Here is a 22,043-nt window from a genome sequence, read left to right as displayed (position 1 = left end):
CCTAGGCAGCTGTCAGGTACCTGGAACACTGCTCCCCACTGCTCTGGCTGCCTGTCTCTCACGTGGGCTCCTCTTTCCCTCTACTGGCTGCCAAAGAGAAGCACATTTATTGGCCTTGCCCCCAAACAGATGCCTGCCTTGTTCCCTTCCCCCTTTTTCTTCAGTTAAAAGTCACCTGCCAAGGGCTGGTAGTTGCTGCCTCCCCTGTCCGCTGCCTCACGTTGCCTCGGTTCAGGTACCTTTCTGCAGCCCCTCCTGAAATCCCCTTGGCCCTGTTTGCCAGCCCAGCATGCCAGCAGCCTCCCTCCAGCTCTTGTAGCTGCTTGGGCTCCTTCCAGACTCTCCCTGCCTCCCTCTGAACTGCTCTCAGTATCTTGCTCCCCCTTGTCAGCTGTTCACCCCCCCCCCTGGGGTGGGGGAGCTGCCTTCTATTTCCTGGGCTCTCACCTTTGCTCCGCAGCTGCCTCCTCCCCACTGCCCTCACCTCTTTTCTCAGATGTGTTAATGATCCTGTCTTTGGAGTTCCAGCGTTTACAGTGCGTTCACCATCCATTTGAAGGGGGCACTTTCATGCCGATTCCGTATTTGACTGGTCTCCTAACTGAAATCCTGTGCTGATTTCCCAATCTATAATAAAAGGATCCTGGGAGATAGCAGACCACAGGATTAGGGGACCCTAACAAAGTTTTAATGGCAGGTTTGCCATCTCCATCTGACAAACTTGGTCAGCTCGGGTTCCTGGTCCACACCATCAAGCAACTCACAGGAACCTGAGTGTTGTTCTGATTTCCAGCACCAGGGTTCTTTTTGAATACCTCTAACTAAGATGCCAGATACTCTTCAAGACCAGGCCTGGGCTGCTCCTCAGCTTCTTACAGGGTCCACAGCCCAAGCCCCACCCAAGCACTGGTTGGGGAGGAGAGCACTTGCTTTTAGATGTGAGGGCAGGGGGGGCGGGTGTAGGGGAGATGCAGGAATAGATTCTCCCGGGGGAATCCTAGGTGTGACTCGACCTTCTGGATGAGGGCAGGCAATAAGAAAAAAGAGTTCATCACCAACTAGAGCCCTGCAAAAGGCCGGGCACCTAAGCCGGGGCTCCACACGGTAGCCAAGAGGCAGCCTTTACGAACCGTCTCCTTTAAGAAGCGCGCCTGCGTGTGTTTCGGGCCTTGCATACTCGTGTGTGTGTGTGTGTGTGTGTGTGTGTGTGTGCATAGGACGGAGCGTGCGCGCGCGTGTGGTTGGAGAGTGTGCACGCGCGGGGCCCCCCCGAGAGCATCGCAGACCCCGAGAAGGAGGAGTTATGTAGATTACGGGTGAACATTCTTGAGGGGGAGCGGAGAGGAGGAAAGGAGCAGCAGAGTGAGCTGGGAGCAGCGGAGGCCCTTCCCGCAGAAACTGGGGGCACCGGTGGCGTAGGAGGTGGAGGAGGCGGAGGACGCACGGGCTGGAGGCGGCGGCTGCGACTCGGCGGCGCTGGGAGTCGGGAACCGCGGCTGAACTTGGGCGCCACGTTCAGGGCGACAGCAGGGAGAGGATGGTGAACGCTCGCCACCGCTGACCCTGCCTTTCCTTAGCTCCTCCCCGGCTGCCGAGTCCCCGCACTGATCTCCTCTTCTGGAAGGGTGGGTGAACCTGCAAGCTCCCTACCCACCCGAGGACTTTTTTTTGAAAGGAAACGAGGGAGTGGGCATTGGGAAAGAGGGAGAAAAACGCAGGGGAGCTCGTCCATCCGTGGAGGCACAGTTCACTATGATCTTACTCGCCTTCAGCACTGGAAGAAGGTTGGATTTTCTGCATCGTTCAGGGGTGTTTTTCTTGCAAACCTTGCTTTGGATTTTATGGGCTACGGTCTGCGGAACGGAGCAGTATTTCAATGTGGAGGTAAGACTACAGTGCTTTCTTCCTCTCCCCTCGCCTGACTGCTCGCTGGAACCTTTCCTTCACTCGCCGGTCCTTGTAGCTCGGAGCACATTGTTTCCTTTGCAGCCAGCCACCGAAACCCATGTTGAGTTTGCCAGTGTTGTAGGTGATGGATGCCTAGAGACGGACAATCCGTTATCCCCAGCTGCACAAAGCACGATGCTGCACGCTCAGAGACTCATTGTAGCAGGCTGGTACTGCTTAGCCAGTGAAGAGGCAAAGCTCTATCTAGAGCAAGCGTTTAGTTTTATAAGAAAGCTTGAGTTTTTGCTGGATCCAGAGGCTAGGGAAGCAGCATCATGTGCCGCCTGGGTATTGTTCCTGCAATATTTCTTCTTGTGGTCTGTGCCTAACAAAGGGAGGATAAAAATCAAAGATTTCAAGGAGAGCATGGGAATACTTGATATGCTTAATAACACCACTTTGTGATAAAACACTTGAGCAGACTGTGTCTTTCTATTAGACATAACTTAATACACTTGTAACTAGATCTAACTGTACAGAGCACATGAAAACCATTGCCTTAAGTGCCTACTCTCTCCCTTCCCAGGGGACTGGAAATAAACGTGGCCCCATCTAATAGTTCGGGAGGTGTGTTTTTAATTTGATTTCACACTGACATGACAAAACCTAGATGTCTTAGATTGCCATTTGTTTGACTGTGGTAATTTTGGGAACAGACAGTAGAAACAATAGGGAACTTAAGGATAAGGAGTTGTCAGACCTTTGCTAAAGTGCACTTCCTGTCATCAACTGAGCACTAAAGCCAGTCATGTGCAGTAAATCAATGAACAGCGTGCACACCTGGGCTCTGACACAGTTCCTTCCATTAGCATTACACATAAGGTTGAGACTGTGGGAAGGTCTGGGTAGAACAAACTTCTCTTAATTAGCTATCATGGCTTCATATATCTCAAAAGAATTAGGCTTGAAACTGCACTAATTGGTGTGGTGCTTGGGTTACTGTCCTGAAGCTTCCTGTTGTGTCAGGAGCTTGTGTTTACACAATAGCAGGACCTGTTGCACAGGGCTTGAACATGTTTCATGCAACCAATTTATAAGCAAAGTGTTCATAATAAGTGCCATGTGTGCAGGCAGAGACTTCTATGAACTGTCCTTTGGCCTCCATTTAATGGAGCAGAAGCAGTATAGTTGAAAGAGTAAGAGCCATCATCACAGGAATTAAGGAAGTTTGCAGATGTTAAGTAGGAATATGTTTCAAAGGAGCAATTTAAAAACCAAAATAGTTTAACCCTTTGAAGCCCACAGCTTGATTTTTTTCTACTTAAAAACAGCAATGGAGAGAAAGATTCAGACTTTTCTTGATGGCAAATTTGAACTTTTGGAACTGCATGCTACTATGAGTTTTGTATTAACACTTAAACCAAGGGATAATTTGATTGAAATAAAGGAGTGATTGATTCAAAAGCTGAAGGAATGAAAATGGAATTTGTGGTTTATAATGTTATATACAGAAAGGGCTGTTCCTATGTGGTGGTAAAGGAGATTGTGGGGATGGGTTAAGAGGGAGGCAGTTAGAGTAAGTGCTGGCTGGTATCTTATTTCCTGTGGGAATTTGAGCCTGGGTTGATAGCTACCTGCTTTGGGAAACTCTAACTTACATTTACAAGATTGAATGACATCAGTGTTTTGATGATTGTTATGTTTGTTTGAGCAGACTAAATATAGATTAGGCTGTATTTCCTTTTATTGGAAGCTTTATCTGTTCAACCAGATATTGTTACCTGAAAGAGGTTGAGATACTTCTGTAAAAATGATTTCATATTGAATTTCAAGTATCTCCTCTGTCTCTCAAGATTTATGTGAAGGGTAGTTCACAGAGCCACTCTCCCGTTGGAGGGGAAATATTTAAGTTATTCCAGCCATGTTTATTGCACAATGCAAAGATTTAGTTGGCACTAAAGAGTCATGTGCCCTCTGAGACCTTAGCAAGCTTACTTACCACAAAGGGAATTTTCTAATGATTTATAGGAGATCGTGTTTCACAGTTTGTATTATTTCCAAGTAGCTTTGTAAGCTATTTAGTACTGCTTAAGTTGGATTTCTTAGCATATGTGTGTGTACATATGTATGAATCTATGTATATATATATATATATATAACTATAGCTGATAGTAAACATATAAGTAGCTGTTATTAAAATCAAAATATTATACAAAATAATAGGGCATTTTGACTAGTGATTACGCCTGTTGAAAGTTTACTAGATTTTTTTTCTAGATATTGTTTTTTCTAATAGGAAATGTTAAAGGGAAGAATAGTCCATTATTTCATTTCCAGGAGAAAAGAAATTGTGCTCTATAGTCTTGGTTGCAAAACATACACACTGAGATTGCTTTATTTCATTGATTCAAAGACAATCTTTTCTTTAAAAAAAAGAGAAAAGCAGTAATAGCATCCATTGCACTTGAGACTCATAGGATTCTGATTTGTATCCTGATTTTTTTTTCTGGTAAACACACTAAGTTATTAAGTGGGACCAGAGCTGTGGAGAGGTGGTTTTTATGCTGACAGCTAAGACTGCAGTGACTTATATGTTGCAGAACTTAATTTGTGATTGTCCCATAGTTTTGTCATGACTTAAAGTTAAAAAGCCTGTATTTTTTTTCCCTGAAGGAGTGGTTGGACAGAGGTATTCATGTTAACTCTTTCCTGTTTGATTTTTTTTAAAGAAAATAAACATTTAGAGTGCTCCACTTTCAGAACAGATGCTAGAAATTTTTAGATATTCTTATGAAAGTTGATGATAAATGGATAATTTTGAGTTTTTGAATAAGCAAATAAAGTATCTATTAAATCAAGAAACAGATACATCTAAGGTAGTACTATGGATAGATCCCCTGCATTTTTCAACCCCTCCTTAAGTTGTAAGTGAACATTCATCTGCCAAGGTCTTTCTGTAGCCTTATAGTGGTCATAGTCTAAGTCACCACCTTACAAAGCAGTAGCATGACTAATATTTACTGAAAATCAAAGACTGCTGTCATTGGATGGCACTCTAAACCTGAGGTAAATTATTAACAAGAAATTGTGATTTAATTCCCACAGTCTTGGAATCATTTCATCCTTAACGTCATTACTGGGAACTCGAGATTTTCATGATTCTGGGGTTTATTTTTGGGGTACATACATTTTTTGTTATAAAATTTGAAATATGTTATAGATCATGATGGCAATAACTTATCAACTTTTATAGCATGCCATATATATGAGCATTTTTAGTTGATTTTTAAGCAATGATACATGTTTGTTAAGAGGGAAAACATTTAGAGGCAGCTTTATGGTAAAACCTTTTAAAATTCAATGGTGCACAGAGCAATGTGGAAGATGATGATTATCATTTTGGGAAAAACTCTTGTTAAGTCAAAGTTTGATTTCCTTAAATCAAAGAAATAAGATTCTATGATCCATATGATTCATATGGATGGATCATTTATTAAAAGTGTTATGCATTGTGAGTGTAACTATATCTTAAATTTTCTTCTAGTTTGTTTATATAACTGGTTGTTATCTGATCAGAGTTCTCAGGCTTATCTGATCTATCTAAATAGTCAAGCTTTGATTTGTGTAACTGTGCACTGCATTGGAAATTGCCAATAATTGATTATGAAATGCTTTAAAAGATAACGGTACTTCTGTTTTATAGATTTAAAATTCTGTATGTTGAGTTGCTTCATTCTTATTTATTGGTTTCTATTTGCTTAAATGTTCAAGACTCATTATTTCATTTACTCATAAAAACTTGTCTTCAGCTAACCTCTACCCTCAGCATTCTATACGTATGTGTTGGAGCAGCTGATGACTGACATGCAACAGCGTCCCTGTGACTAATTCATAAATGTGTGTATCTACTGTGGGATTGTAGGCTGAATGAGACATTCCACATGCTTCAGAGGGCCAAAATCTATAACCAGAGGACCAGGAGTTAGCAGTCTAGGGCTCTCCTGCTTCTTGCTGTGTTTCACTTTGCCTCTGACATTCTCTCTGGAAGTTGCCTAGATAGATTTTGCCCAAATCTAAAGTCCTTTAGGAATCATTTTGGAAGGTATATGGACACAGGAGACATACTTATCCTGACACTACCTAGCAAAGTGCACCGAGACTTGCAGGTTCCCGTCCAGCTGGATTTTCTTTTTCAGACCCTTCCAGAAAATAAAGATCAAGTTAGATTCAACAGCTGTTTTGTTTCCTTTAAAGTCATGTTAAAAGTGATGTATTGAAGTTTCTACTATTTCTCATTCAGGATATGCAGTTACTAAGTAGAAAATCTTAATGAACTTGTTCAGATTACTAATAATTTTTCTAAATTTTGATTAGTGCTATTACATGTTAATTTATTTTATTTTGAGACCCTCTGCAGCTACTCACAATGTACATGTTCTGAAGATTTCTAAATGGCTCAGAATATTTTCAGGCCAAAATGATTTGACTCCATGTGTTGGATTTATTAAGTGTTGGAAGAGAAAGATTTATTTCCTCATGCTCCTTTGGGAATTTTCTGACCCCATTGCCTGTGAATTTTAATTGTAAAAGTTCCTTTTCTCATTAGTTTCCACTACAGTTTATTTCAGTATCTGTGGATGTAATTATGTCTATTACATTGCCTTTTGTGGAGTAATGTACTTATAAAGAACACGCATCTGAGACTAGATTTCCTGGCTTCTATCTCATTGTCTGTTGGAGTACTCATCAGTCTCTGGAAGTTGTAGCTCACATATCTGAGAGATGAGGATACTATTTCCTTTATAACTTGTTTTGATGATTGAATGAATACTGTATATCCTATGCATATATTCATGTTCATTGTTGAAACCATTTTATTGCATGGTTAAACACAATACTCTTTATCATTATTACTAGTTGTAAATCAGCATTGATACAGAGGACTTTGACATGATGGCAACAAATTACATAATAGTCTATAAGGTTATAACATGTCAGCCAGTCTGAAAGGTTTCATTTAAATATCTTTTCTGTTTTTGTAATATAATGTACTGAAAATCACACTAACATCAGTACATTTTATTCCTGTGGTTTTTTCTTAGACGGTTTAGCTCAAGAATGTGATTCTCACATTTTGTCTTGTCATCTGTTACTATCATAGAATGTCAAGTTCATCTTACACCTTCTTTTACAAGGCAGAGTTTGCTGAAATATGTTCCTTGTAGAAGTAAGGTCATGAAAAATAAATAGTTTTTTATAATTCAAAGGGCCTGTGCACCTTTAGTCAATTGAGGACCAAGTGCTTCCCCTCTAAACATAGGACTAAAAGTCAATACTACATAGATCAGTTGTATTGATACTTTGAATATTAAGTTACAAAAATGAACAGGAAAAAGGAGCTTTTCTACAAAGACAGAGGGAGCTAATAAAATCATTTTTTATGTGGCCATGTGAATGACAACATGATTCCTGAAGGGGTATACTGGAGCATGGTGTAGATGTCACAGGATGGTGGCATTGGCTCTTGTATTGACACTCATTGCCTTGAACATGGGCCAGTAATTCCTTCACTGGCGCCTCCTAAGGAGTGTGTATTAAACTAAACTGTGCGTAATGATGGGGATAGTGATTTGTCGCCTTCGCGGATTTGGTCAGTTCTAAAATCACCTTGGAGACAAACCTCTGGATATGTCAGTGAGGGATTTTTCTAGATTACCATGATTACCTACATATTGCTTCGAAAGGGCAATGGAAGCTCTGAGTACCAGTTGTCACAAGATCCTGCTGCCATGACTTCTCTTCTGCAGGGAAATTGTGCTCTCCAGCTGAGAACCCAAATAAATCCTTCTCTTATGTTGCTCTATTAGGGACTTTCCCAAAGCAAAGAGAGAATACAAAAACAGATAAACAAAATAAAAATCAAAGCAACCCAAACTAACAGCAAAATCATTTCCAAATTTACAGTACTTAGTTTGTGCTTCAGAACACGTGGTATATATAGTCATGAAATGTCAGGGTAGGACATATCTATTTAAGTTGTCTGGGTATCTGTCCTGCCAGGTTCCTGCAGTCGTTAAGTCCCAAAGAAATCACACAGAGGTCTACATTAGTTATAAACTGATTTGCCCATTAGCTCAGGCTTCTTATTAACTCTTATAATGTATATTAACCCATTATTCTTATGTGTTAGCCACATGGCTTAGTACCTTTTTCAGCGTCATAGTCCCATCTTGCTTCTTCTGTGTCTGGGCAGGACTGCAGAGGGAGCTTCCCTCTTCCCTGAATTCTCCTGTTCTTGACCTGCCTCTACTTCCTGTCTGGTTGTCCCACCTATACTTCTTACCTGGCTACTGGCCAATCAGTGTTTATTTAAAACATAATTGACAGAATATAGACAGTTGTCCTGACCATACTTACTACTAAATTTGAGAACAAATTAGTTTACAAAGTTGATGTTTCACTTTTTTTTTTCTAAAATCTGTGACTTGGGTGGGCTATGCATGGTTTCAACTTACATCAAACCCCATTACTGTCTCTAGCAACGAAGGGCACCTCATTTTTAGTGAATTACCTCACTCTCTCTAGATCAGATGATGCCAGTTTAAAATAAGTTTAAATCAGACTTTTGCCAAGACCAAAAATTTTAAAAATTAAGTATTAAAAACAATGCTATTTTACAAGAATATATTTATCACTAACAAGTGGTAGTTTATAAAAAAGGATAGAATAGGTTGTCTGAGTCTTTTTGAGGATGCTTCTCAAAGTTGATATATCTATCACCTATCACCTGTCTGTCTATGTACGTATCTATCATCTATTATGTATCATCTCAAATATTACTGGTTTGTCTGTTTATCTGTTTCTCTTACTATCACCTACCTGCTTAAGCATAATGTACCTTCATTTTACCTACTGAGGAAGATCATTTTAAAACATCTTCTGAGTGCTAGTTTATCTTTCTCACCACCTATTTTATTTTGACTGTGAGAAATAGGTTGCATTGATTTCATCAAGTATTCAGATAATATAATCAAGAAGAAATTTCAGGTAAAAATCATAAATGCCAAGAAATTATGTAAGTAATATCTAAGAAACAAAATGTCTCTTGTCTTGTTTTAGCTAAGGAAAGTTATTTGTAGATCTTTGAGGTCATTCACGAAACCATCCTTGATTGATGCTTCCTGTCATTTAGTGCTCTGAGTGGATGCTCTGCAGTGGTGTTTCTCCACCAACTCAGCTGGCTCACTGCTTTTTTGTATGTGCATTTTTGCACAGCTTGGTGAGCCACACAGCGAATTCGATTAAATGTGACCTCTGGGTGCACTATATTAAAAGAGGCTAGAGGGCACAATTGAGCTGTCTACTAAGAATTCACATAGCTTAGAAGAACTTGGTTTAAAATCAAAGAAATTAGGTGGAGTCAGATGACACAAAATGACTCATAGATAATCAAGTTTTTGAAGAAGCCAGTGAACACATAGCTTATGATTTATGATTTTCACCTGGCTTGAATGGCACTCACTTGAAACCGATTTACATATTTCTTGAACTCAGAGGGAAATTAACATTTCTTTGGGGAAAAATGTGTGCTGAGCTTAGCACTATGATAAAAATGTTGTGATGTAGCACTACTTTATGTATTATTCATTTTTGTTGTAGAAAAGTTCAAAATCTATTTGTCTTCAGCTTCCTTAAGACCAAAATGACTCATGGTCTTAGAGTAGAGGTAGGATGAATTTAATTAGATAATGCCTATTATATTATTCATAGCAAAAATCCAATATTAAAAGTACAGAAAGATTATTTAGTCACTTAATATCTACTTGTATTATTCTCTTAATATTTATTAGGATCATATTAAATAACTATTTTCCAATAAAAACAAGTTTTAAGATATAGTTTATGCCTATTGTTTTTAAGATATGTAAGAAGTTAATCACAAGACTATGAAACCAATTTATTTAAATAGAAACTTCAGAAGTCTTTTACTTTAAAAATTGTTAGATACCTTATATGAATGATTATTATAGGTAAGAAGGTTATGAATAGGAAGACATTCACTAACATATTAGGGAGTACTGAAATTTAATTAAAACCTAACCTACTCACAAATGTCATTCAAGTTTTAAAAATGTGTTTTAGCCGAGTAAGTATATACACACACACACACACACACACACACACACACATTAAACTATGTTCTTAGGAGAGATTATTGAAAGTATATAAATTATTTAATGGGATAGATTTTCTAGTATTTGTTTCAGCTACACCCAAGAGAAGGCAGAATAAACCTTTCTCTTTGCGAGAAAACTGGATACCATAATGAATGGCATTTCATGTCTTCAGATTGTGTGACCTTAATCTGACATGAGGGAAAGACAAGCACTAGCCTTGGCACATGACTGATATAATCAAGCTCAGTGGATATCACTGGAAGAGTTTTTCTGTGGGAACTCGTCAGGATTAAATCACCGTTCTGTGTTAATGATTTGTAATGATTGATATTTGTCTTTGCTTGGGTATCTATATTTTGTTCATTCATTCCTTCTCTAAACATTTGCTTGCCTGGTTCTTCTCATGGGCCTATTGGTTTCTCTACTTAGTGTCTTGAGAAACCTAATTCTTTTTTTTTTTTTTCAGGAATTTTCAGAATCTGTATTACAGGTTGGGAAATATGAGAAGCCAGATCTCTACCTCTCCCCCTTTATCACCATGAGTTAAATGAGAGAGTTGCAAGTAGGCCACAGAAAATAATGAATGACCAACTGCTTGTATAACATTGAGAATAAACTTAAACAGTTCAGAACATTGCCAGTTGCCTATAAAACCTTTTTGTAGATTGAATATTATAAATACTGCAACAACTTTTTTTTATATCACTGACTGCTTTGCTTCCTTACAAGACTAAGGATAGCTGTTCACTCTGTGGGCAATTTAGGATTACTAGAGGAGAGTTTGCTTGTAACAGGTATGTGATATTCATTGTTCATCGATAGCACAAGTCTTTAATGACAGCACGGAAGCAAGATTAGCAGTCAGTCACCCCTGAGAGTGAGAGTTGGGAAAGTTTTACTTCCTGAAGTCATTCTCAGGACTAGAAGTGCAGAAACAGACATCTCTTGCCATTCTAATCGAATTAGAAAGACATCTAGTTAATTAGCAAAATGGGAAGACCTCAGATTTCTTTAGATGTTTTAATTTAACCATAAAAACAATGTTAAGTAACAAAGATTGAATGATGAAACCGTAAGTGTTTAAATATCCTTCATTGGCATATTTCATTATCACTCTAGTCTTGTGCATAAGCACAGCTCTCTCCCCTATGCAGTGAGGAGTTAGTCACACAGAGAGAGTAAGGATCTTGACAAAGACACATTGAAAGAAAATGTTTGGGTGAGAAGCCTACACTCAAATCAGGGAGGCTATGTCTGGAACCTGGGTTCCTAAGTCAGTTCAGAAAAAATAATTTCCAGGTTCCCTGTAAGGAATGTTGGGTACACTTCCATATAGGACTTTTTGTACTCCAATATAAAGGTAGATATTTAATATGCATAATGAACTTGAGGGACTATTCTAAGAATCTTACCTGGAATAAAATATATTAGAAGATCCTAAATTTGATTGCTTGATTCAGCAGTGATTGTTTATAGATCAATAAAGTTTTAATGTTAAATGTCTTTTATCGTTTTTATTCATTAGACATTTGTAACCTCTCTAAGACCTAATCTGAAGTTATATTTCATATTAGATAAATTGAAATCTTATTCCTCAATGGTTTGTAGCTATATAGCTTACTGTTAAATATGATACTCGAAGGTCATGAAAATTTCACCATATTTTATGATGGAATGAATTGACCATTGTAGAAAACATGGAAGAAAACATTCATCAAAGATCAATTTTATGGTGCCCTTTAGGAGAGAGTGTGTCTGAGACTGTGGATTTCAGTGTGGCTATAGCCAGTCATAGTATAAGAGTTTTGGTAATTTCTGAGAGATTTACTATGTCAAAGTATTTATTTGTAATATAAAGTGAACTGAGAGAGAGAGAGAGAGAGAGAGAGAGAGAGAGAGAGAAGAAGCCTCAAAAGTGATAGAGTATTCAATTCAAATTTTGTCAACAGGTATAATATTCTGTCACTGCTATTTTTTTATAGCATCTATGTTGGTGACTGACCAATAGATATCAAATAGCATTGTCAGGTCTTATGATGTGTTACTGTGTATAGCTTCCATTAATCATATCATTTTTCATTATTCTTTTAAGGAAGATATGTGTCTAAACCAGCTTACAAGGGTAAAACTCTAGCTGGCTTTGTGAAATACTGAGTGTTAAATATTTATTCCATATCTTTCTTGCCTCCCTTTTGGAGCAGTGTATCATGTGTGTGAGAGCTTTAGATGTTTTTTTTTTTTTTTTTTTTTTTTGGTTTTTCGAGACAGGGTTACTCTGTGGTTTTGGAGCTTGTCCTGGAACTAGCTCTTGTAGACCAAGCTGGTCTCGAACTCACAGAGATCCACCTGCCTCTGCCTCCCAAGTGCTGGGATTAAAGGCGTGCGCCACCACCGCCCGGCGAGCTTTAGATGTTTTGACTACACACTGTAAACTCGAGTGAGTTGAGTTATCGACTCATTCCCCAGTTACTCACATATAGAATAGGAAAGATAATAACGATGCTTGTTGTAAGATTAAAGAGTTAAGGATGGCTATTGGACAAAGATGAAATAGCATTTTTTTCTGATTTATCCCTTCTACTATAAAATACCTCACAAAATGTACAAAATAAATGAAACCATGTTTCTACATAACTTAATGCTTAGCAGAGAATGTGACATCTCTGGGAGCTGGGACCAAATTAGGTGAACTCTGTCTATAGTAATTTTCAGCAACAAAACAAAACAAAAACAAACAAACAACAACAACAAAAAAAAACCTTGATTCAGCCAACCCAGTACCTTATGACATAAAGGAAGCTAAGTTTGGGGAGACCAAGGTGCTTTAGAGCTCACACAGGTCAGTATACCAGAGAAGCAATAACTACACAGAGTGAGAACATGAATGATCTCAGGAGGTTTCTCTCCTTGCACTTGCTGTATCTCCCCATGAAGTCTCTACCCAGGGAGGGAGGAAGCAGTCAAGTAGATTGGAGGAAGTAATTACTGGTGCTTACGAAGCAATGCCAATAGTGCATGATCCCTTACCCCAGTCAGACAGGAAATCCTCATTTTCACAGGATATCTGTAGAATACCCCAAATTATCCTGCCACAATAAGTAGGAAATAACTAGCATTGAATGCAGCACTATGTGTGTCTGTTTAATGATTCTTAAAGGTCTGAAAGGAACAGATCATTCTAAGTGACTTAACAATGGAGCTCTTTAGTGTTTATTGGGATAAAATATCCCAAATGGTAAAACTCATAATGTTTGCCATCCAATAAAAACTTTCCAAGCATGGGGATACAGAGATTGATAATTCAGTTGTTGGCCACATAAGCATGAGATCCTGAGACTAGCACTCATTTAAAAAGTGATTGTGGCATTTAGGTTGTTTCCAGGTTCTGGCTATGACAAACAATGCTGCTATGAACATAGTTGAGCACATGTCCTTGTAGTACGATTGAACATCCTTTGGATATATACCCCAAAGTGGTATTGCTGGGTCTTTAAGAAGGTTTTTTTCCCCTAATTTTCTGAGAAATTGCCATACAGATATCCAAAGGGGCTATACCAGCCTGCACTCCCACCAGCAATGCAAGAGTGTTCCCTTTACCCCACAACCTCTCCAGCATAAGTTGTCATCACTGTTTTTGATCTTGGCCATTTTTACAGGGATAAGATGGACTCTCAGAGTTGTTTTTATTTACACTTCTCTGATGACTAAGGATGTTGAGCATTTCCTTAAGTGTCTTTCAGCTATTTTAGACTATTATGTTGAGAGGTCTCTGTTTAGGTAAGTACTCCATTTTTTTAATGGATAAGGAAAATGTGGTATATTTACACAATGGAGTACAACCCAGCAGAGAAAAATAATGACATCTTGAAATTTGCAGGCAAATGGATGGAGCTAGAAAACATCACATTGAGTGAGGTAACTCAGACCCAGAAGGACAATTATCATATGTACTCACTCAAAAGTGCTTTTTAAACATAAAGTAAAGAAATCTGGCCTAAAAATTACAATCCCAGAGAACCTAGAGAAGAATGAAAACCCTAAGAGAGACATATATTGATCTAATCTACATGGGAAGTATCTCCTGAGTAAATTGGGAGCATGGGCACCATGGGAGAGAAGCGGAGGGAAGAGGCAGGGAGGGGAGCAGAGAAAAATGTATAGCTCAATAAAATCAATTTAAAAAAGTGATTGTGGCAACATAGACCTGAAATCCAGAGTTAGGAAAGTGGAAACAAGAGCATTCTTGGGGCTTACTGGTCAGCCTGTTTACCGGAATAAACAATTTCTAGGTAGAGACTTTGTCTCTAAATACAAGGTGGAGAGTGAATAGTGAATAGGGAAGGCATGCGATCCTGTAATCTAAACTTCACACAAGTTACACACACGAATAGTTCCTCTGTAGTGCACATAATTCTTAAGTGTGGAAAAGAAATGCAAAAGAGCAGTTCTGCATAAAGAGATTTCAGTGTTTGTAAGCCAATCTCAAAGATGACATAGGTGTTAAAATTAGAAATATGAGTACTAAGCAATTACAACTGTATTATCTATGCTCAAAAAACTGACATGTGGAAGACAGTTTTTAAGAATTATAAGGTGAACTTCTAAAGACCAAAATTATAATAGGTAGATTGAAAATAAAATAAAAATAAAATTAAGGTTAGAAGCACATTAGGTATTACTGAATAAAAACTAGGTCACAATAACAGAATGAATATGCATATGAATCACCAAGAACAGACAATTTTAAGATGAGCAGAATATGCAAGATCATAATATACATGTATTTTAAGTGTTTTAAAGGGAGAAACAAGCAAAAAAAAAAAAGAAAAGAAAGAAGACATTTTCCCCACGACTTTATAGGAATTATGCAAATTCATAGATCCAAGAACTCCAAATTAGCACATGCCACAGAGATGACCATCCCCAAGGTAAACCCAACAGATTGGGTAAACAAATTGTCAAGAGAAAAAAACATATTAGACACAGACATGGAGCTAGCTTACACAGTGAGGAATCCAGAAAGGAAGAAAGATTTGTTGCCAAAAATCATAAAGAACACTTTGAAATACTAAAAGGAAACAACCAAGTAAAACAAAACTGCATAGAATTTCACACTTGCTGAAAATGTCTTTCAAAAATGAAGTGAGAACAATTAACTTAGGCTTAGAAAGTTTGAAAGTTTATTTTTGGCCTTTCAGTATCACAGAGAATATTCAAAAATGTAAAAGTATTCCAAACCGGGGAAGCACCCTGAACATCCACCTATGTGAGCAGGGACAACAAACTCTAGGAGGTCCATAGATGGAATACCACTACAATAAAACAGGAATGGCCTGGGCTGGGGAGATGGCTCAGAGGGGAAAGGGTGAATTGAACACCCTACACATGTGAAGATCCGCAATTTTATCCTGAGAACTAATGTAAAAGCTGGGCATAATAGCAGACAGAATCCCAGAACTCCAAGGAGATGAGAGGTAGGGACTGGAGAAGCTACAGAAGCTCTTGGACCAGATGGCTGACATGCAGCAGCAAGCAACACATGACCTTGTCTCAAACAAGGGAAGCCAATGAAGATTGGCACAGAGGTTGTCTTTCAACCTACACTTGTGTACCCTGGAGTTTGTATGCCCCCCTCTCATAAGCAGCCACGTAAACACAAAGATTAAAAGAATGATAAAAAGGAAGAAATGTTACAAGTATTAAAACATGAATTAATCCCTACATAATTAATGTTGAGTGAACACAGCAGGACAAAAAGAGAAAACTCCACGACTCCATTCCACAAAATTATAGACAAAAGACACAAATCTAAGGCAAGAGAGTAAAGGGACTAGGGATGTGGGTTAGATGGAATTTCAGACACTTTCGAAGACTTTCAAGGTAAAAAATATTTTAACATTTCTGATTACAGTATTTGTTTCACATGGATGCCAAAATTTACCACTGACACTTTTTAAATATGTACAACTTACTGGGTATTCTTTGTACTGCAATAGAGATATTAAATGTATTACTTTTTGCTACATAATAACCAAGATAATGATAACAGGTTGTAATTTCATATATACTGTTGCCTAAATTGACATGGAAAAGAATAGATTGAATGTTAAATGCTTAACTGTAGAATATGGTTTTGATTAGCATTCGGTTTTAGTTAAATAATGAATTCCTGTGACTATTACATTAGAGGAAGACTACTGCATTTTTTTAAATCTCTAGTTACATTCCCTCTTCTCGGTTTGTGTTCTTATATATCACCCTCATAAACAAGAAGCTAATCTCTTCTCTCTACATTTTATCTTGTGTTTTCAACTGCATTGCTGCTATTTTCTACCACATGGGCGTAAATTTTAAGGCTTGATACTAACCTCAATATACACAGCTTTTGTATACCCTGTCACAACTTCTGATAATTTTCCTAATGTCCTATATTTAAGTAATTCTCTAGTCCTCTCTTTCTTTTATGCAGCCTGATTTTGGGGCCATGGTAACCCAATCTTCACATGCTGTATTATTCCATGGCTTGTCAACAAGACCTCTAAATGTCAAAGTTCACCCCTTTGACTAGCTTTATAGGTGACATTCAACTTCTGCATTCTGTGATATATCAAAGGGATGGTCTCTATACACCTAAAAGGAAATAAAAACCCAAATAATTACAACACATGGTTTATATCTGTTTTAAATTGTTAGAAAGACCTGATAAACCTTAAAATAATTCTTTAGAATTCCATTAAGAATGTCATTGATATATTATCTTATTAAAATATTTTACAAAAATTAAATAATATAGAACTTAAGAAGAGTAACATTGTTTTATATTTTCTTAAATACTTTTTGTAGCCCAGTGTTAAAAAGCTCCATATTCTGCATTTTCATAGACAGTATTACAAAGTATTATGTGTAACCCCTAGTGAGCTCAACAGGCAGTTGCAAGGAAATGAGAGAAATAAGGCAGATTTCATAGCGACTTATGAAAATATTTTAACCTAGAAGACACTGGAAGAGTTTTAGGACACTTTGGTCCATGTGTGTATATGTATGCACACACACACACACACACACCTACACAGATACAACCTGTTGAGTCTGTTAAGTGTAGCTTGTGTATATATAATTGCAGGACTGTCCACTTTGTACTGGATAACTAAGGGGGGTGCGCCTAAGGTTACCCCTTCCTCATTACTATATCAATAACATTGATATTGTCATTGTTCAAGTCTTGCTTAGGCTACATAATGTTGTGGTATCATTGGTGTAGCTTCCCTGTCATTTCTAGGAGACAAAGTCTCACAGAAAAGTCTAAACATCTCTATTAAAAATCTATTCATTTTTCTCATTAAATACTAAGGCTTGACCTATAGGTGTTAAATAACCAGATTCTAATACTTTTCATTTCTTTATGCCTTTGTGTTTTGACCTTCTTCTCGCTTGATCTCTGTAGGCCAAATGCATATTTTTAGGGAAAGAATTTTAAAGGGACTGAAATATTATTTTCTCTCTTTGTTCAGAGTATAGAGAAAATTTTGAATATCAGAGCCAACTAAATGGCTTACTAATGATCTGATGTCCAGGTGTTGTGTAATAGACCTAATCTGTCTCCCATAGTACAGTGCTGCATTTGTTTTGGTCACCTTTGTGTTCTATGAGCTGTGATTGTTATGCTAAAAGTAAAGAGCACCAGTTCCTACACTCAGGAACAAATAGATTACATCACCTGGATTCAAAGGTGTAAGTGGCTAGTAATGTTTTCTAATTTATTTAAGTTTTATTCATTAGGTGAACACATGCCCTGAATGATAATATAGCATCCCACGTTTATTTCAGTTACTTTATTAAGAATATTAAAATATTCTAACATTAAATAATCAAGGCTTTTAACTACTTGGGTTACTCTCAAATAGTTTATGTTGTGCACTTCTGTACTGGAGACTCTTTTCCTCTTATTTCAACAATATTTTTGAGGTGGCTATAAAGAGTGTTTTCTGTCTTCATTCACCAATGGAACATTTATGCAAACACTTCTGACTTGGCATTAACAGCTAAAACATGTCTGTGTTATCAAGATGAAATTGAAGAGGATAATAACCTTGTTCTAGTTTAATGACTTCAAGTGTAGTCATTGCTATTAATGATCAGGAACTTCATGTAAAAGAGTTTTCAGGAAACAGCAAGAACACTTTATTTGTATTTTATGGAAGATTTTAAATTAATGCCAATCATTCTTTTGTTACATATTGAGGAAATGATGTATGCACTATTAAGTTTTACATGTACAAAAGTCTAAGAATTAATAATAAAATAATAATTTAAATTTCCTTTAAATAGCACATCAACACTAGATCTATGTTGTGTTCTAAAAAACACAATTCTAAAAATCCTTGAATTATTGACATGAAGGAATTTGGACTTTTGAGAAGTACCTCCTTCCTAGCAGAAGGAGAAGAAGGATATGAATTCTATCACTCTCTCATTTGTAGATGCACTGTGATTCTAGACTGCATCTTCTGTAGCAGAAGAGGGGGAGAAGATAACTCCTAATATTAAGCAGACTATTAGTCACTTTTGTTATTAACAGTAAAAACGTGGTTTCAGTATGAGTGACAATTATCTTATAATTGATTGAAAGGAGCCATATGCTTGGAACTTCATTTTTATGTTTTTAGCTTGGTTTTCTCTTCTTTGTGTTATTGGGATAGCTGAGAAATTGTCTAGACAAACATACACATAGTGTTCCTTTTTCACTTCACTACTTTTTTCCTTTCTCCTTTCATTCCTTCTTTCTTCTCCCATCTTTTTTGTTTGTTTCTTTCTCTACATAGCCCTGACTGTCCACGAACTTGCTCTGGCTTCATTCCCTTGGACACACTATTTGTACTCTGTGTGGTGTTGGTCCCCTATCAGTTGTAATATTTTTCTTTGCCCTCTAGCTGGAAGAAAATTACTTTCTTTACCAGTATGTGCAGGCTGCCAAATTTACTGATCAAAACCAAGAGGAGATCTAGAATTAATCCACATTAGGGCATTAGCTATCCCTGAACTTTACAGAAAGGGTGAGCTCCATAAAAGGCAAAGTCCTGCATTTGGGAAGGACAGAGAAAAGTGAGATTCCCAGAAAGGAAAGAGGCATACTGCACAGGCCACCACCAAAGCTGTCCTAAACAGGTGAATGGAATTATTCTTGCTTGTTCTTTTTGTTCTTGCCATTTATCTGCCTGTCCCTTCCTATCTGCCTCCTTAGGTGTCCCGCTGACGTATGAATTATTCTTTCCCAACTTCCCTTGTCTACCATTTTCTTCCCCACACCTGGGTGCATTTGAATTGCAGCATTCCCGTGCTTAAGAGCTGTGACTGAAGAGAAGTATCATGGGTGCAGAGTGAAATGCCAGTGATGAAAAAAGATAGCAGAGACATCATTTGTGTACGGATTATGTAACAAAGACAGAAATTGGACTGAGTATGGCTAATATGACAGAGACAACAAGTCCAGAGCTTAAGATTGGTCTTGAGTAGTAATTTGGCCTCCTGCTGTAAGCTTTTCATCGAGATGAAGAAATGGAGAAATTCATTATATTTTTCCCCCAACACTAACTTTGGTGACTGAAGTGACTCCCTGATCCCATTATTTTTTTTAATAAGGAAGTTATAGATATGCTTTTGCTGTGACTAACTATATACTTCACTAAAAGTATGAAACAATAAAAAAATAGGAAAACTTTCTCAAAAAAGGGGGGGAGGAGAAAGCCTCATGTAACACAATGGAAATTAGGAATTCAGACATCAGCATCCATGTGAGATTCATGAACATGTGAGACAGATTAATCATTAGCCAGTTGTCAAAAATCATTATAGTAAGCGAGGGGTGGTTATGATTCTTCTATTATTTGGACTGTTGGCCACTTCTAAGAAAATACAGTGTGAAATGGTAAAGTGATTTGCATTTGAATATTCATGTGTAAATTCATTATTGTGGTTCTTACAAACCTGTTTTGGCGGAGCAATAGGTTCAACAGTGAAAGTCTGTTTATAAAAGATTTCTGAGTTCAAAGAAAGAGAAATTCATGCTCCTTCAAATCATTTTATGGGAATATATTCCTTTTCTCAGTAGCAAACATAATTTTGTGTTGTATCTGTAGTTCAGTCATCTTAGCTCTTGCCATTTTAAACAAAAGTGTCTTTTATCTTTGTTTAAATTTATACGCAATGTTACAACTAAACAGATTCCTAACTATATACACACCCTGTCATATCTGTGTACACATTTCACTGTTTGTAAGGGAAAGATTTATAGTAGAGCATGCGTATTCCTACATAACTTAAAGAGAGCTTTTGAAAATCAATCAACATTTTAAATATGTCAGTATTTTTGTCTTACTTTTAAATTTTGTAGCAAATAATTCACAGAGATTTTGAGATAAAAGAAATATTTGCCTGCTTCCAGGACATAATGAAGAAGAGGAACAGACAGTTACACTCTAGGGGCTTTTCATTTGTAGGTCCTGCATCTAAGACTTACTGCAGTTATCAAACAGAAAGATGCAGAGGATGGCTATAAAGGGAATACAGTCAAGGATGATGGGCTAGTGAGATAGGTTAATGGGTCAGAGCTCTCCCTTTTAAGTCTGACAACCCGAGTTTAATCTCCACGTGATAGAAAGAGAGAATAGACCTCTACAGGTTTTCCTCTGAAGCCATCCAAATGCTATGACACGTGCATCCACAAAATACTCAACCACAATAAAAAAATAAATGCAAACAAAAGTTAAATCATGGATGATGTTAGTTGGTGCAAGTAGGGGAAGTGATTTATTAAATCTTAGTGGAATTATGTACAGGTGTTATTCTAGTAAATATTTATGTAATACCACTTCTAATGTTAAGCTTTACTCTTCCTATTTCCCTTGAGTATGAAGATAATAATAAGACTTATGGTTTCTCTCCTTAGTGTTTCAAGTATTATTGATTTGAAACTATTGTTATTTTGACCTACTTTATTATATTTGCTAAATTTTTATTTTAATTTCATGACCTTCCTTCCTTCAATATTTTATTTTCTCATTACCCTCTCCCCCAACCTGTGTCTTTTTCTGACAGTCAAGGCTTAGAGGAATGAGTTTAGTATTAATATTTGATAATTATAGGATAATGTTTTTAATATAGAAGGTTTAAATTTACAGTTTAACAAACAGAAAAATAAAGTTCAATGCAATTCTCCCTACAATCTCCTTGGTATAAAAGGATGTAATATATATATATATATATATATATATATATATATATATATATAATTTTTTTTTCAAATTTTTGTTTGCGGTTATGGTAGTTGAATTCAAAAATAAAAAAGTATTTTCTTAAGTAATAACTTGCATGCCTCCACATTTCTTCCACAATGTCAGTGTAAAGCTCTCTTGGCATTCTTCTCCATGTCAGATTTTCATGTTTAACAGGAAAATACTAGAAGCTTAAGTAATATAAATATATATTTTATTATATATTTTATATTTTTTCTAGTGCTTAAGACATACAGATATTAGATTTTCAGTCTTAGTGTGTCGTTAGGAATATAGGTATGAAAGTGGTATATGAATATGTTTCTATTATTTGCTATGTGAATTGAAATTTATTGAAATTTATTGACTTCTTTATAGACTAGTTCCTCAGATATGAAAGAAGAATAGTTTTCTGGAGAAGTGTCTAGTCTCCTGTGATTTTCGTGACTTTTTAAATTTTCCCCATCTTCTATCCCAAGTCTTAAGGCAGCATTATTATATGAACAACTTACTGACATCATAATCACTATGTTGAACTGACCGTTTTGACCATATGTCTGTAATCTCAAGTTCTTAGGTGGCAGCGGAATTACAGAGAGCTCTTTTTGAGTTTACAATCAGCAGGAGACTTGGTGTTTTGTATGACAGGGGTTTTTAAGAGATGATTCTTCCTGAACTATCCTTTGGGGGAGAAGAGGAAGTGGGAAAG

The 22,043-nt window shown here is 37.1% G+C and overlaps 1 protein-coding gene across 1 annotated transcript in view; it reads left to right on the top strand.

Annotated features, from left to right (window-relative positions):
- The first annotated feature begins 1,302 nt into the window (after positions 1 to 1,302).
- Mmp16 (matrix metallopeptidase 16) overlaps positions 1,303 to 22,043 on the top strand; it is a 183,225-nt gene continuing 162,484 nt past the window's right edge. Inside the window, exon 1 of the mRNA XM_057790517.1 lies at positions 1,303 to 1,884. Within this exon, the coding sequence (XP_057646500.1) occupies positions 1,753 to 1,884 (132 nt within the window). The 5' untranslated portion in view covers positions 1,303 to 1,752. The remainder of the gene's footprint in view (positions 1,885 to 22,043) is intronic.

The sequence above is a fragment of the Chionomys nivalis genome, chromosome 16 (assembly GCF_950005125.1).
Source record: "Chionomys nivalis chromosome 16, mChiNiv1.1, whole genome shotgun sequence".
In the NCBI taxonomy this organism is placed as follows: domain Eukaryota; kingdom Metazoa; phylum Chordata; class Mammalia; order Rodentia; family Cricetidae; genus Chionomys; species Chionomys nivalis.
The sequence above is the reverse complement of the archived record's forward strand: the minus strand, read 5'-3'. Positions and strand labels throughout refer to the sequence as shown.